This window comes from Macrobrachium rosenbergii, chromosome 39 (assembly GCF_040412425.1).
Source record: "Macrobrachium rosenbergii isolate ZJJX-2024 chromosome 39, ASM4041242v1, whole genome shotgun sequence".
Lineage (NCBI taxonomy): Eukaryota > Metazoa > Arthropoda > Malacostraca > Decapoda > Palaemonidae > Macrobrachium > Macrobrachium rosenbergii.
In genome coordinates this window covers 9,790,001-9,807,304 of record NC_089779.1, presented here as the reverse complement: position 1 = coordinate 9,807,304, position 17,304 = coordinate 9,790,001, and the positions used below count along the sequence as shown (strand labels likewise).

At 35.8% G+C, this 17,304-nt stretch overlaps 1 protein-coding gene and 1 long non-coding RNA gene across 2 annotated transcripts in view; one reads left to right on the top strand and one right to left on the bottom strand.

The window, feature by feature from the left end:
- LOC136825731 (uncharacterized) overlaps positions 1–17,304 on the bottom strand; it is a 583,078-nt gene that overhangs the window by 533,561 nt on the left and 32,213 nt on the right. The window contains exon 2 of the long non-coding RNA XR_010849434.1: positions 6,018–6,033. This is a non-coding gene — a long non-coding RNA (uncharacterized lncRNA). The remainder of the gene's footprint in view (positions 1–6,017; positions 6,034–17,304) is intronic.
- The window catches only part of LOC136825716 (uncharacterized), a 27,360-nt gene continuing 25,927 nt past the window's right edge, over positions 15,872–17,304 (top strand). Inside the window, exon 1 of the mRNA XM_067082488.1 lies at positions 15,872–17,304. This exon is cut by the window's right edge and continues 1,549 nt beyond it. Within this exon, the coding sequence (XP_066938589.1) occupies positions 16,904–17,304 (401 nt within the window). The 5' untranslated portion in view covers positions 15,872–16,903.

Below are 17,304 nucleotides of genomic sequence, written 5' to 3'. Positions count from 1 at the left end.
ACGTGGCTAAGAACCAATTGGTTTTAGTTACTTAGCAACGGGACCAACAGCTTATTGTGGAATCCGAACCACATTATAGCGAGAAATGAATTTCTATCACCAGAAATAAATTCCGCTAACTCTTCATCAGCCGGCCGGGGAATTGAACTCCGGCCCATCGAGTGACAGTCCGCAGCTCTACCGACTCACCCAACGAAGAGCTATAGATAGCCAGAGACGGTCGCCTAGACCATTTGGCTTATAGATAGCCAGAGACGGTGTGTTATGTCTTGTTGGCTGTTATTGGATGGCATGATAAGCAAGGAAGGAAGGCATATAGAATTTAGGCCAAAGGCCAAGCGCTGGGACCTATGAGGTCATTCAGCGCTGAAAGGGGAAACTGACAATAAGAAGGCTTGAAAGGTGTAACAGGAGGAAAACCTGGCAGTTGCACTATGAAACAACTGTCATGAGAAGGTGGAAAGTCAGATAGAAGAAAGAGAATATGAGCGGAGGTACAGAAAAAGGAAGGAAAGAGGTGCAGCTGGGGGCTGGTGGGGACGCTGCAAAGAACCTTAAGTAATGCCTACAGTGCACCACGTGAGGTGCACTGACGGCACTATCCCTTTACGGAAGATGGCACTTGAGTGTAAACGTGAAATATGATTGTCGAATGAACTAGCTGAATTACATAATAAGAAAAGCAATGGAAAATGGCGCTGGGAGCTCTGAAAAAATATGGAAGAAAAGAGACTCTCCTAGTATCCTACTGTGAACCCATGAAAGAGCACACAATTTATTATCAGTATAATCTGCATGGCCAGTATTCTCTTGGCAAAATTGTGGACAATGAATCATTAAAAATAAGTGAAATCATTTAACGCATAGACAAGCATGTAAGGAAATACGTACATTTATGTTGATGCATTAAAATACACATTTTCATCTCTTTTTTTTTTTAACTCTAAAGGAAGCTTTAAAGGAAATTCCCTACTCACATTATGAAGATACATTCATACACTTCCGTCTGTGAACTTATGTTTCTAAAGGCAAAAACTTTTTTTTAATTCTTCAAAAATTAAAATTAAGCTTCGTTGCATGAACAAAATAACTAACATATATTCATCTTACAATAAGTTCCATCGATTATGTCTTGCTAACTATCTAAAGGATAAAAAAGAGACAGACTGCAAAAAACATGTGGTACATCAGTATCTAATTCCGGTATATGTAATTGTTTCATTTGTTCGACATTTTCATATCTCAAATGACAAGGAGAATTTCACTGAAATACAGCACAATTTTAAAGTAATTTGTATATTTCCTAACATACAAACCTGAGCTCTTTAAGTAAGATTTAGCTCGCGTTCGCAAGCTACATCTTATATTAAGAACGAGGGTTTGTATTTGTGAAGGAACAAACGAACGTTATATGGCTGCTATGAATATCTTCCAGTTTTTCAAATCACAAAGAATTTTTGTCTGAAAAACAGAGCGCATGCAGCTCTATGAAGAGGCCAGTCTTCTCTCCACGAGAAAGTTTTACAACACTATAACCAAGACAATGAAACACATCTTTTACAGGTACCTAAACGACGCTTGCGGCTTGTGGCAAGCTCATCAAGTCACCTCTAAGTCATATCCAGGATTCTGCAAAGACTTGTATATATATATATATATATATATATATATATATATATATATATATATATATATATATATATATATATATATATATATATATATATATATATATATATATATATATATATATATATATATATATATATATATATATATATATATATATATATATGTGTGTGTGTGTGTGTGTGTGTGTGTGTGTGTGTGTGTGTGTGTGTGTGTGTGTGTACTTGAGATTGAGGACTGTTTGTCCTAGAAAGCTTGTAACTTTTTTAATATCTCCACTAGATACGATCCAGTTTGAATGAGGTCCTGTTAGTAATTGTACTAATACACAGAACAATTGTGTATGTGATAGAGTTAGTGTGTATATATATTCACCTTCGTTAACTCGGTTTGAAATGCTTACGTTCTACTGCAAAGGGCGATGGTATGGCTAACTTAACCGTCATATTTCGCATAGGAGTACAGCCAACGTGTACAAAAAACAACAAGAATGGAAAGGAAAAATTAGAAAGGAGATTAACTCGCAAGAAAGTGACACGTTTCAACAGCAGACGAAAAGGTCATCAGGCAAACGAACTTGCGAGTCTCAAGACATGATTAGTAAAAATTGCCCCCAACAACCTTATCAGTTTATTTGGAATTAAGGGGATTTTCTTTCCGTACAAAATATCCTGCTGAGTGCTAGGTGAAAAACTTTAACATTACTAAGCACAAACTTGTATCTTCGGATGTACGTCTCACGCACACATAAAGTTATTAATTCTCACAATGACGAATACTGCAAGTCACTTTTTCGTAAGTTGTATTCCAACAGAGATCTTTCACATTCACAATTGATCCCTGATCCCCTGTATCTGCCGAGAGCGACCAGATTCGCTGAACAGCAGCACCAATATGCAGTCAATGTGCCTCGCTGTCGAACTTCTCAGTTCCAGAGCTCCTTTGTTCCTCCTCACACCGTTGGACTGTGGACCAGCCTCCCTGAGGATGTCGTGCGACTGGAACTTCTTCAGAAGTTCAAGCGAAGGTGCAATGTATTCCTACACTAATACTATTCTCCTTGCATTTTAATACATTTGTATCTATTTGTTAATTTATCCATTTATTTACTTTTTTCTTTTTTAATAAGTGGTATCTCTTCTTTCTGTATTTCCCTTTACCTCCTCTTATTTCTCTCTAATGAACACCTTAATATTCTTTGGAAGCCTGAATTTCAAGTCAGTGGCCCCTTTGGTGGGCTTGTTCCATATGAATAGGTTTCATCTTCTGAATAATAATAATAATAATAATAATAATAATAATAATAATAATAATAATAATAATAATAATAATAATAATAATAATAATAATAATAACGCTGACGAAAAGGACACTTGAAAAAGGAATGGCCATCAAGGAAACAAGACTGGCGGTGAAGGAGACCCATTATCTTTTTACATCCTACAAACGAAAGAAAACCTGACAATCCTTACCCTATTTCCGTTACTCAAGAACGTAACATTTCCGAAGTACGTGTTACTCATTAAGAGTATTTGCACGCGAAATCTACAATCATCAGTTGGCAACAATTCAATCGAAATAATATAACTGTCCAAAGTTCATTTATTCCTTGACTTTCCGGTAGTCCTTTCTACCATTTATCAAAAGGTGAATGAAGCCAGGGATACAGTTATGTCATTTATGGCAGCAAGCAGGCTTACAGAAATTTTAGGCGATTTCTGATTGGTTGGCAATGTCGGGGGGGGGGTAATAAATAAGGCATAACTGTACCCCTGGCTTCACTCGCCTTTTGATAAATGATAGTATGTACTATCGAAACGTCAAGGAATAAATACACCTTGGACAGGTGTTATATAATTTACCTGCTGCTACAGAGAAACTCATTCGAGAGATTGAGAGACTGCAATACAAACTCAACGGCACCCAGACGGCCATTCTTTTTAATGCAGTATGTTGGAAAGAGGGTCTGATACCGATTTAATAATAATAATAATAATAATAATAATAATAATAATAATAATAATAATAATAATAATAATAATAATAATAATTGTAAAAGCCACAATGACCTTTTAACTTTCTCGAATTCTTTGCGCTCTTTTGTTCCCGGGTCTCCTAATCAGAACGAGGTACCCCGTTCTGATTAGGGGGCCCGGGTTCGTTTCCCGCTACCGGACATCAGAATTTCTCCATCTTTCTTGCCCTTGGATCTTGAGGCTTTGTAGTGACAAGCGTATCCAAAAAAGCACGAAGAATTCGAGAAGTTAAGAGGGCATTGTGGCTATTACAATTACATATGTATCTGGCAAAAAAGTGACCACTAGATTCTACAATAATAATAATAATAAAAATAATAATAACACACTATGACAACTCCGTTATCCAAAGACTTTTTAACTTAGAAAGCATAATGCATATAAACAGATGAATAAAATCACTATATCCCACATAAAATCCAAATTGCTTGTTAAATTAAGCCCGAAGGATACCTCCGTTTGAAAACGCACCGCAATGTAAATTACTGCTGAAAGAGATGTTGCATATCAATTATTGCTTACATATCACAAATGACTTCATCGACAAGGAGTAACAGAGGCTACCATTCAAACCACATAAATACATTTCTGAGACACTGTTGTACAACTGTAATTTTATTTCAGAAATAATCGATAACATTCCGGAACAAAATAAATTCTCACCACGAGTTTAGAAATGACATTAATTCTCTGGACGTCAAAATTATCCGGCGTCAGAAAATGGGACCATCTCAAAAGATGAAGAGAGCCTTTGAATAGTCGAGTCTAAATCAATCGGAACTCGCTACCGTTTCTTATAGTCCAGTGGTTCTTAACCTTTTAATTACCAGTGGTTCTTAACCTTTTAATTACCAGTGGTTCTTAACCTTTTAATTACCACGGCCCCCTCTAAGAGTTGGTCCTTCCCTCCACGCCCCCCTTGCATCTAAGAGTAAAATTCCCTCCCAGATTTAAAGGAAAATTAAAGAGAGAGAGAGAAGGGGTGTTTTTATTCTTTTGGGAATTAATTAGTGAGATACTAGACACTGTTCCTTAGCGACTCTTGTTAGGAGAATAACGAATATAATTAAAGATTTTTTAAATTTTTCCATAGGGCTCCATCCCCCTTGAAAATTGTTGACGCCCCTTGAAAATTGTTGACGCCCCCCCAGGTTAAGCACCACTGTTACAGTCCATCCTCAACTTCAAAAAAAGGGTTGAACCTACAGGTTAACGGAAAAGAGTCTGCTATTGAATGGTTACAACATCGATAACTATAATAACGAAACGATAAAAACGAAATACTGGAATACTAAAAATAAACTTCATATATTTTTACACACCACTTCGATGTTTTAAAGCCCTACAATGAAGACGAAATGTGTGGAATTAACTACATGAAATTTTAAGTTAAATATAAAATAAGTTATCGAGTAACATTCCTTCCCTATTCATGATAGTCTACACAGGGTACCATGTACAATGGCAATACAGCCAATTACAGTCTCCACTCAACTAAACTACAGAGCAGATAAATACTGAACCATCCCATTACTATTTCTATTGGGTATGCAATACACAGATCAAGCATAAAATATAATGCACTCCTAAAAATAACGAAATATTTTATACATCTACACTCCTAAAAATAATGAAATATTTTATACATCTACCATACAGACATGAAACAATCCCAGGATAAACTGGTGTAAATGATGTATGCTCCAGAGAAGTGTTTGATTGGTATAATTCAACGCTGGAACAAAGCCACCTCTCAGGGAAATCATAAGAATTCTGTCATATAGGATAAGACCTAAGAAACAATATCGATGTTTGCCAAAGTTAACCCTATCATCTCTCCTCATTTTCTCTCCACGCTAGCTGCGACCCACAACTGTCAAATAACAACTGGGCACTACTCATTGCTTAGGCCAACTCACACAACTCTGGATAAGCCAGACTGACTAGCCTGTCAGCGGAAAGCCCAAAACAGCCTAAACTCTATTGTCAAGAACTGCGAATAATCACATTGGTAATAAACCAGAACAGAAACCTCATATCATTAGTCTAAGTGCGTTTGTTGCGTTTCCATTTTGGATAAACAATTCATAACAAACAAGAGAAAAGTACACGCAACACAACTTCATATAAAAAAATAACAGAAATATTATCTGGATGACATACCAAGATGCATAAAAATATTGGGTTGAATACATACACAAATACACGTTAAATACATATCTGTACAACTTACACCACACGCGAATCACAGCGATGTGAATGACGAATCCTACTTTTTGTAACTTGAGTAAATTAAATTCATTGACAAATGATTCCATAGCACCACGGTGCGAAGCATCTGCAGCCACTCACCTTGCAGAGATGGCCCCTGGAAGAGAGAAATGAAAGATAAAATATTACTTGCTTTAAACAAATAAAATGTCACTTGTTCTAAACAATTTGTTACTTAAAATTTAAGAACGTCAAGCAAGAAGCCGTCCGTACATGCTCAATAAAAAATCAGACCTGTGGTTCCATATTTCTTCATTTAACCACAAGAATATAAAGGTAAAGATGATTATTATTATTATTATTATTATTATTATTATTATTATTATTATTATTATTATTATATATTATTATTATTATTATTATTATTATTATTGAAAGAGAAACCCACAAGATTCCTGTGTATAACTTGTTTACTTGTAAATGTTTACATATTACTTTAATCTCAGAGATTCAAAGTAATATATGTAAATATTTACAAGTAAACAAGTTACCCACAGGAATCTTGTGGGTTTCTCTTTCCATCTTCAGACGAAAACTGAAAGAAGTTTTTGTTTGGGTGATTATTATTATTATTATCATTATTATTATTATTATTATTACTAACAGCAATGGGGATGTATTATTATTATTGTTCTTAACAGCAATGGGGAGGTAAATCAATGCTTAACATGATTCCGCTAATTAAAGGAAAGCTACAAAGGAGTTTCATATTTCAGACGAACAAGTGACTGGAGAAACAAAAAAAAAACGAACAAATAAAAAAAAAAACATTTCAACTTATAACGATAATTCTGACGAACACTTCATTAGAAAAACGAAAAGAGTAATGATGTGATCATCAAATTTGTTCAACGTATGACCATGGAGTTAAAACATTAGATATGAAAGCCCTCTTGCTATAATCTAAGAGCGTTTTTTGTATTTCAAGAGTCCATAAATAACAAAACACAGAAAACGCCATATTTCTTCCTCAACGAAATACATAAGGAATGAATATATATATATATATATATATATATATATATATATATATATATATATATATATATATATATATATATATATATATATATATATATATATATATATATATATACAGTATATATAAAACTGAATCACGAAAATATGGAACGTGATGAATATATAAATAAAGACAAAATCCACGAAGGAAAGAGAAACAATGGAGTGCTGCAAGGCCTTTCGACTTATAGTCCTTTACTTAGCAGACTAAGTACAGGACTATAAGTCGAAAGGCCTTGCAGCACTCCATTGTTCCTCATTCCCTCGTGAATTTTCTCTTCATATATGTATATATATATATATATATACACACACACAAACATACAAAGATACACAGAGTATATACGGCGAACATTGTCACAGTAACAGTACTAATTAATATTAGAAACCTCTTCACAGGTGTTGCGAGTGTGGACCATTACCCAATTCAATCAATCATTAACCATTCTACGACCTCTTTACTTCACTTCTCGACCTATAAACACTGTATGATCCTGCCCGTTGACAGAGACTAAACTGGATTTTTGTATTAATATAAACTGGTTTCTTATTAATATGAGGCATGAAAGTTTTATCACTACCACAAAATCATTTCAACCTTAGGATGAAGTCACCCTAGAGCTCTTAAAGAGGAGTGTTTTCACTTCCTATTAAAATAAATAAAATCATCCATAACTTTAAACAGCAACAACAATGCACACTGTAGACATCTTCCTATACACTATTTAAAAGCCAGGAAGTTATTCTTCTGCTTGCAAGCATCCCTGCTTTTGCAGAATTTTGAGTACTCGCCAAGTCTTTCGTGCACTCTTATTACTGAGACCCTTTTTTGTACCGGACAAAGAAACTGGAATTGGAATATAAAATTTAGGCCAAAGGTCATACACTGGGGCTTATGAGGTCATTCAGCGCTGAAAGAGAACCTGACAATAAAAAGTGCCTGAAAGGTGTAACAGGAGGAAAACCTCGAACTTGCACTATGAAACAACTGTTAGAGAGGGTGGAAAGTAAGATGGAAGTGAGATAAGAACGGGGGTAGAGTAAGAGGAATGAAACGGGTTGCAGCTAGGGGCCGAAAGGATGCTGCAGAGAACCTCAAGTAATGCCTACAGTGCACGGCGTGAGGTGTACTGATAACGCAACCCCTCCACGGAGGTACCAGACGTACGAGGAACTTGATTAAAGTGAAGAAATAGACAACTACATCTATCAGCGGCGGGCTCTGACAAAATCCTCCGGAAAACACTTGCTGTAATATATTAATCCACAGGAAATCTAACAAATCGAACGGCGTAAATAAATGGAAGAGCGATTAATTTTCCACATCTATTTTACGCATAATTTTCTTTAGACATTCAAAGAAATCTTCATTAAGCAAACACACTCACTTGGCCGTTTTCGAACAGAACGTGTTTCTGCCAAGAACTTCGTATCTTCTGAAAGCTAAAGGCATCAAAATACCTTGAGAGCAATTTTCTTGTTCCGTAAGGTTCAGGTATGTTTTTTTCGAACGCGAGGAAGGAATAAACGTGTAAAAAAAGTTTAAGAATTAATCACCACAACATGTAGCTAAATGAACTCGAGCCAAAAAAGTGGGTCAGATTCCTAAATTGTATGTTATGGTTGCATAATACCAACACATACTACATGCATATATATATATATATATATATATATATATATATATATATATATATATATATATATATATATATATATATGTATATACATATATATGTATATATATAAATATATATATATATATATATATATATATATATATATATATATAAAATATATATATATAATATATATATATATATATATATATATATATATAATATATATATATATATATATATATATATATATATATATATATATATATACACATACATACATATAACTATTTGAATGAAAACTTACAGTGACAAGTTATTCTCAGAACAGTACCCAGAAATATCGTGCTGAACAGTTATATCAATTAACAGTAAGAGCGAGAACGAGAAGTTACCTAAAATAACATCAAAATTAACTATAAAATGAAAAGTTCTTCCAAGAATAAGCAACAGCATTGCGGACTCTGATGCAGAAACACTGAAGACCTTTAAAATCTATTGTACCGAACCGCAATAAGAAACTTCAATAACAAAAACAAAGAAAAGGATAAAATCTTTTCAATAATAAAACAACATCATAATTACCAATGACGAAGACGAATTAAATACTTTTATAAAATCAAGTGTAGCGGTTAACAATGCCATAATAACACGTGCAACGAACCATCATAAATAAAACATTACTAAGATAAGCGAGGGAAAGAAATAATAAATATTAACAAATAATTAAATTTCACCTTCAGCACCATCGACAGACACTAAAAAAAAAAAAAAACTGAAATAAGAATTCTTACATAAATTCATATTAAAAGGAACATCATTAACACCATTAACCAGTAAAAAGAGAAATTAAAAAATCAAAACAAAATTCTAAAGCATTACGACGTCCAAACTGCAGGTTCCCGCAAGAAAGCGCCGCCTGCACGTCCCTAGGGAATCGCGCGCGGCGACAGGAATCCGACAAGATCAGAACGACTTCTGCGGTTTCTTGCGCAGTAGTTTTACCAGGTCTTCAAGAGTGACTGGGCTTAATTGCGGTGCTTGTGTTGTTAGGCAAGGCACGCAAACAATCTCCGCTTGGGAAACCGATCGGTTCTCTTAGAGTTAGGGTTCGAGAAAAGATTTGCTTGCTCTCTCTCTCTCTCTCTCTCTCTCGCTAGTCTGTAGTTCAGGAGACAGCAGTCGACTGATTATATGAATTTTTGAGGGCTGCAGCTATTTTTGAGACTATCATAGATTTTTTATTTGTTAAGTTGAAGTTAAAGTCCTCCTGGGCCTCTGTAGGCTCATAAGGCAGGAGCTGATCTCCTGTTTCTTAGGCCGACAGCCAGTGGGGGAAAGGTCCAATACCTATGACACGTGGCCAGTGTGTCGCTAGGCCCACTGTTCAACTCCCCAGCCGGAGGGCTGGTACCACGTCAAAATGTACATCATAATATTATTTAACGAAGGGAGGGCCTTCACGTGGTAATCTTCACAACCCCAAAGCCATTCTCTCTCTCTCTCTCTCTCTCTCTCTCTCTCTCTCTCTCTCTCTCTCTCTCTCTCTCGCTGGTCTGAGGTCACGAGATAGCAGTCGACTAATTATAAGCCAAGTGTAGCTATTTTTGTGAGACTAACAGATTTTTTTCAGCACCAAGTCAAATTGTATATTATAATATTATTATCTAACGGAGGGAGGTTCTCCACGAGGTACTTTTCAGAACCCCAAAACCATTCACAAGATTCTCTCTCTCTCTCTCTCTCTCTCTCTCTCTCTCTCTCTCTCTCTCTCTCTCTCTCTCCAAAACCTTTCTCTCTCTCAAAACCCATTCTCTCTCTCTCTCTCTCTCCAAAACCATTCACAGCACTCTCTCTCTCTCTCTCTCTCTCTCTCTCTCTCTCTCTCGGTTTTCAACACTGTTTATGATAATACAACAATTCCTTTCACTGATAAATGGATGCGCTTATGCAACAGCAAATGTGGTATGCTAGTGGGCGCAGCCAGTGATTAAAAGAGGAGCAATTCTACTGTTTATCGTTCACATGACATCACACAGAACCGTGTGTGGCTTGTAAGACAACAAACGGGAAGCTACCGGCACCTTACGTAAATACAGTCATCATGGTAAAGACTGTATTATAATAAAGGAAACAAAAAATTTACCCTGGTGATATACGACGGCTCGAGTTTGAAACGTGCCTAGAGAAGGCACGTGAAATTATAATACTGAATTTGTTTAACCTCTGAAATCAGGGCGAAAGGGTCTAATTAAGTATACCTTAGTTTAACCTGACCACTGAGCTGATTAACAGCTCTCCTAGGGCTGGGGCGAAGGATTAGATTTATTTTACGTGGCTAAGAACCAACTGGTTGCCTAGCAACGGGACCTACAGCTTATTGTGGAATCCGAACCACATTAATTTGTTAGTTAAATGCAAATTAGTTTTTCTTTAGAGCAAGAAAATGATACTTGATGTTATTTGTCATACTGTCAGCACTGTCAGAATATGTCAGCTGCCACATTCAGCGAGAAGATGGGTTACCAACGTTTCCGAGTAGAGCGTCTTGACTCCTATCTAAACCCAAACAGGAATGGAAATACACTCAGTTTTCTTCGAAGGCAGATTATGATGGGTTTGTTAACAGACAAATTTTTAGGACTGTTTACAATCAAGCTTTTTTAAGTTGGAGTTTTTGGAAATAAATAAAACTTCCAGAATAGAATCCTAACAGTAATTTCTATCGAATAGAATCCTAACAGTAATTTCTAACGAACAGAATCCTAACAGTAATTTCTATCTTAACAAAATGAGAGCGCCTAAGGAGGTATTTGGCTTCATAATGTGAAGATTTATTGCTTAACAATACGTAATGTTATTAGACTTAACTGATGAACGTGTGACCACTGATCAACCAAACCCTGGACTTAATGAGCATCACGAATAATGACGCAATACATTGGCTCTTCCTATGAATTCAGACAATACCGGCCTGAACTCGTTATACAGCTAATCATGGGGTCAAGTTAATTATTCATAGATCAATTTCTCTCACAGCGAACTTCTGATACTCATCCGCTCCCGTGCACTCATGTTCACAGACACAGTGGTTCAGTCAGGCTACCTGTACTCATGACAAGTTGATTGACTGATTGACTGATGGTTACTAAAACTGGCGTCACAACATACAGGTTATTGACGCCGTAATACAATTAAATAAACTAACAGAGAATTTAAAAGGAGTTTCATATAAGTAATGGCTAATATATATATATATATATATATATATATATATATATATATATATATATATATATATGCAAGTGTATGTATGTATGTAGGCTGTGTGTATATATACACATATATATATATATATATATATATATATATATATATATACATATATATATATCCATATCTGTAAATACATATATACTATACATACATACATACTGCATACGTATACGATTCACAATCTGCTGAGGACGCCCGCCTTGCGGGAGTGCGTGACTGTTTACTAAACCGTCCCGCGGAGACAATACATTTCGAAACATCCCGTCGCTTCAAACTCTCCCACCCGTTCCCGCGAATGCTGACGAAAAAGAAGAAGGGCGAAGTATAATTAGGAATTTTTAGTGGAGAGGTGAGGGAAGCGATTCATTGTCATGGGGCTATTCGTTTCCTCTCCGTGGCGCCGTTGTCAACCGGAGGAAAAAAAGAAAAGGAAATGATGACGAAGACGTTCATGGCACGGAGATTACGCCATAATAAATACGGGGCGGGTGTCACTTTCGTTTTCAAGATGCTGAGGGAGGGGAACACAATGGGAATGAAACCTTTTACTTGGTTTGGGAGTGAGGATTGTCTGGTTTATATTTATGCGTGAGATAATGACGGTGATGGTAACTGCCGATATTATTTTCGTTACCAACACTAATTCTACTACTACTACAACTAATACTGCTATTATTGATATCAGCAGTAGTGCATTGTAATAATAATACTACTTTTCAAAAGACTAAAGATTAGATTAATCAGTATTATAATTGCTTAGTTAAAACAGAAAAAAACTTTACACAAATCATCATTAAATTTTAAGACGAAGCATTTAGCAAGTAGGCACGAAGCGAACGCAAGAAAAAATAAACTATAAATCAATGTAAAAATAATTCATTACTATATATATATACAGTATATATATATATATATATATATATATATATATATATATATATATATATATAAATAAGAGAGAGAGAGAGAGAGAGAGAGAGAAATTTCCCTTTCTCCCAGCATCCTGTGGGGGTTCATCCGCAGCCACCACTTCCTGCACAGGTAAAAAAAAAAAAAAAAAAAAAAAAAAAAAAGGGGCCTGGCAAACGAGATGCAAAAAAAAAAGCTTAATTAAGACATGTGTATACCTGAGAATCTTCCTCATCATCATCATCTCCCTTCCTTGGACAACGATGCTAATTATAACCTTGGGAGTCGTCGAACTAGAAATCTAAAAAGAGTGGGAGTTGTGGGGTGGGGTGGGTGGTGAGGGGGAGCTTTCTTTTCACAACGTCCCAATCGTATTTTCAGAGACACCTGGTTTGTCCGATCGCCGATTCATACGTTCTTGCGGCTCATTTGAGGTGAGGCGAGTTCCTCCACTTGTAAACCGCTAATGTTTTCTGTCAAGAGTGACGGAGTGAAAATAAAGAAAGCTCGACAAGCTACGGCCCATCAAACCACACTTTACTGGCAGATTAAGGCTGGCCCTCTTCCTCAAAACCTCTTACGCTATTAGGCTGTATACAGATATGGCTGCACGTGCTACAATATATATATATATATATATATATATATATATATATATATATATATATATATATATATATGGCTACACATGCTAATTTATAATATATACACATACACATGTATATATATATACACACGTACATACATACATACATATGCATGAATGAATGAATGAATATTAAACATATTTAAGCACAAAATGTTTGTTTCCTATAAAGCTGAGAGAGAGAGAGAGAGAGAGAGAGAGAGAGAGAGAGAGAGAGAGAGAGAGAGAGAGAGAAACTAAACGTTCACAGATAAATGTTGTCTTACTAAGAAGCATAATTTCCTACATCCACCATAACCAAGTTAAACTATTCCCAACCTACAATCACAAACGCAGCACAGAGTACCCTTATTCGAATGAAAACCTAAGAACACTTAGAGTGACGAGACTGTAAAAACAGCCACTTCCCTCCACTTGACGTGAAGTGAAAACTGTACTCCGCGTAACGTATTAGGAAAAGCAGACTATGTAATGGCTTGTCCGAACTCATTCTGAAGATTGAACGAATCAATGTAGTTAACAGGTGACAGAGACAAATCAGCCTACATTATTATTATTATTATTATTATTATTATTATTATTATTATTATTCTGAAGATGAAACCTATTCATATAGAAGAAGCCCACAGGGGCCATTGACTTGGAATTCAAGCTTCCAAAGAATCTGGTGTTCATTAGGAAGAAGTAGGAGGAGGCAAAAAAAAATATATCGGAATCGAATATGAGGTTTGGGCCAAAGGCCAAGCACTGGGACCAATGAGGTCATTCAGCGCAAAAAAAATATATATATATATATATATATATATATATATATATATATATATATATATATATATATATATATATATATCCGATGAAAAGTCAAAAGACAAAGAAAAGATTGCAATACCAAAGTAGGTGAGAAATTTGTCTGAAGATAAAAGATACAGAGATAGAATTACAATCTTACGTTCACTCCTTTAGAAAAATCTTTAGCAGCGTTCTCGAAAAGTTGCCGCTTTGAAGAGGCGTAACGCCATTCTCATAGGCAGCTACCTATTAAAAAAAAAGTGAAACGGTAACGATGGCGAGAGTAAATTGGGCAACATTATCTCGAGTCGTGACAACAGGTACGTTAGCAGTAATGAGACCTGAAATTACTGTATTTGTACGGGGCACGCCCACTGAAAGGCTAAGAAAAGACGCCTTGCAGCGCGTAATGAATGGAACGGTTACCTTTTACCTGGAAAATACCAGTCATGGGGGATTTGGTAACTCTCTTCTGCCTTTCAGGAAATGCTAACGACATTTACTAAAGAAGTGTTAATATTTAAGGCTTACGCGATTTCCCCAATTCTGTTCTTAGAAAGTATAATTTTCTTGGGCGAATTTCCGCCGTTCTGTGCTTCGTTTACGGTAAAAATTTTAAACTAAATTCAAATCGATTTCAATCTCAATTCGTTCGTGGTATCAGCAAAAGATAAACGGCGTTACTTCGTAGATGTACTGAACATTGTCAACTTAAAACATGTTTAAATGTGTCAACCTATTTTCTTGAACTTAAATTATGCTTAAATATGCCAAACTATTTTCTTAAACTTAAAATATGTTTAAATGTGTCAAACTATTTTCTTGAACTTGAAATATGTTTAAATGTGTCAACTTATTTTCTTAAACTTATAATGTTTCAATGTGTCACACTATTTTTTTAAACTTAAAATATGTTTAAATATGTCAAACTATTTTTTTAAATTTAACATATGTTTAAATATGTCAAACTTTTTTCCTAAACTTAAAATATGTTTAAATGTGCAAGCTGTTTTCTTAACATTAAAATATGCTTAAATGTGCCAAGCTTTTTTCGTAAACTTAAAATATGTTTAAATGTGTCAAACTATTTTCTTAAACTTGAAATATGTTTAAATGTGTCAAAGTATTTTCGTAAACCTAAAATATATTTAAATGGGTCAAACTATTTTTTAAACTTGAAATATGTTTAAATGTGTCGCACTATTTTCTTGAAACGTAAAATATGTCTGTGTCAAATTATTTTTTAAACTTAAAATATGTTTAAATGTGTCAACCTATTTTCTTAAACTTAAAATCTGCTTAAATATGTCAAAATATTTTCTTAAACTTATATGTTTAAATGTGCCACGCTATTTTCTTAAACGTAAAATATATTTTTGTCAAACTATATTCTTACACTTAATATATGTTTAAATGTGCCAAGCTATTTTCTTAAACTTATAATGTTTAGACGTGCTAAATTATTTCCTTAAAAGTATTTAGGCGCTCTTCTGTTATGGTACCAATCGCGGTAAATTAGGTAAGCAAAACAAACTAACAACAGTAGAAAACCACATTATCCACCACTGACTTAACAGCTGTCGACCATTTGCAGTAAAAGCAGCAGTTACTATGATGCAGAGGGCTGTTTCGTGCATCACTGACACCGCCAGCATAGTCAAGTCTTCCTAATTCTATCAAAAGCAAGTTTGTCTTAAAAATTGTATCAAGTGCTTTCTTACTAACATTTTCAAATCGTTCTTTATCTGAATACTCCAAATGTAAGAGTTTCTCTACATCTTTGCATTTTAACTACTAACTATATGCGAAGCTATAAAAAAAAAGTTTAGAGCTCAAGAAATGGGCACAGGAATTAAATTTCCCAAAATTATTGTTAACCTTGACATGGATGGTTAACAACAATCACGCTTATGCCTTCTGATATAGAATAGAATGTAGAGTTTAGGCCAAAGGCCAAGAGCAGGGACATGAGAGGTCATTCTGCGCTGAAAGGTAAATTGACTGTAAGAAAGCCAAGCACTGGGACCTCATCGTCATTCAGGGCAAAAAAAAAAAAAAAAAAAAAGATATATCTGCTTGAAAGGTGTAACAGGAGGAAAACCTCGCAGTTGCACTATGAAACAATTGTTAGGAAAGGGTGCATAGCCAGATGGAATAAAGAGAATATGAACGGAGGTAAAGTAAAAAGAATGTAAGGGGTTGCAGCTAGGGGCCGAAGGGAAGCTGCAAACAACCTTAAGTAATGCCTGCAGTACACCGCATGATGTGCACTGACGGCACTAACCCCCTTGCGGGGGGGGCCTTCTGATATAGGCTCCCCTAATCCTCCTGGCACGCCCCCACTCCTCGGAGGAAAAAAGGCACACCTGTAGATACCAATAATCAAACGACTTTCACCTCATGTAGCCTGTAAGGACGAACCACTGCTCCCCTGAGCTACAGTCTTAGAGAAGAGACGGCACCCGTCAGACGTGCGTTCCGAGGCTTCCTTCCCGATGGACTGTGCGTCGAGTGTGTTGCAATTCCATTGTTTCACGAATCATTCTTCTCCAGTGTTTCTTTTTTTAATGATGACCTCAGTGTAATTCTTTCAAGGTGTCTTTTGTTTTTTTCAAAGAATAGATTCTTGCAAGTAAATATGAATATAAGAATTGTAGAACAACTTTAGTTTTAACTGTCATTCAAAAGTGTCGTCACAAAAATTGAAAATGTATCGTACATTGTTGTCACTGCTTCTTAGTGCAAGTGCCATTACGGCACAATTTCAAGTTCCGTTATTATCGCAGTTCGTCCCCTCCAATCCTCCAATCACTCAGGGCAGCAGCATCTTATTCCCCCCGCCCCCGTCCCCGCCCACCTCATCCAGACCACCGTTACACCTGGCTCTCGTTCCGAAACAAGTGCCAAGCCTGGAAAGCCTGTTGGAATTAAAGGCCCCACCCCCACCAGACGGTACCTTCACCGCATCTCCCAAATTCGAAGACAGCCCTCTCCGTGCCCTAGAAACTTCTAGGGCACTCGACAACAAGCAAAAACCACTGTCCCTCCCAGAGGCTCGTCTTCTCGACAAGCAGAGTGATCAAGAGAGTGGCCAGACATCTGGAGAACT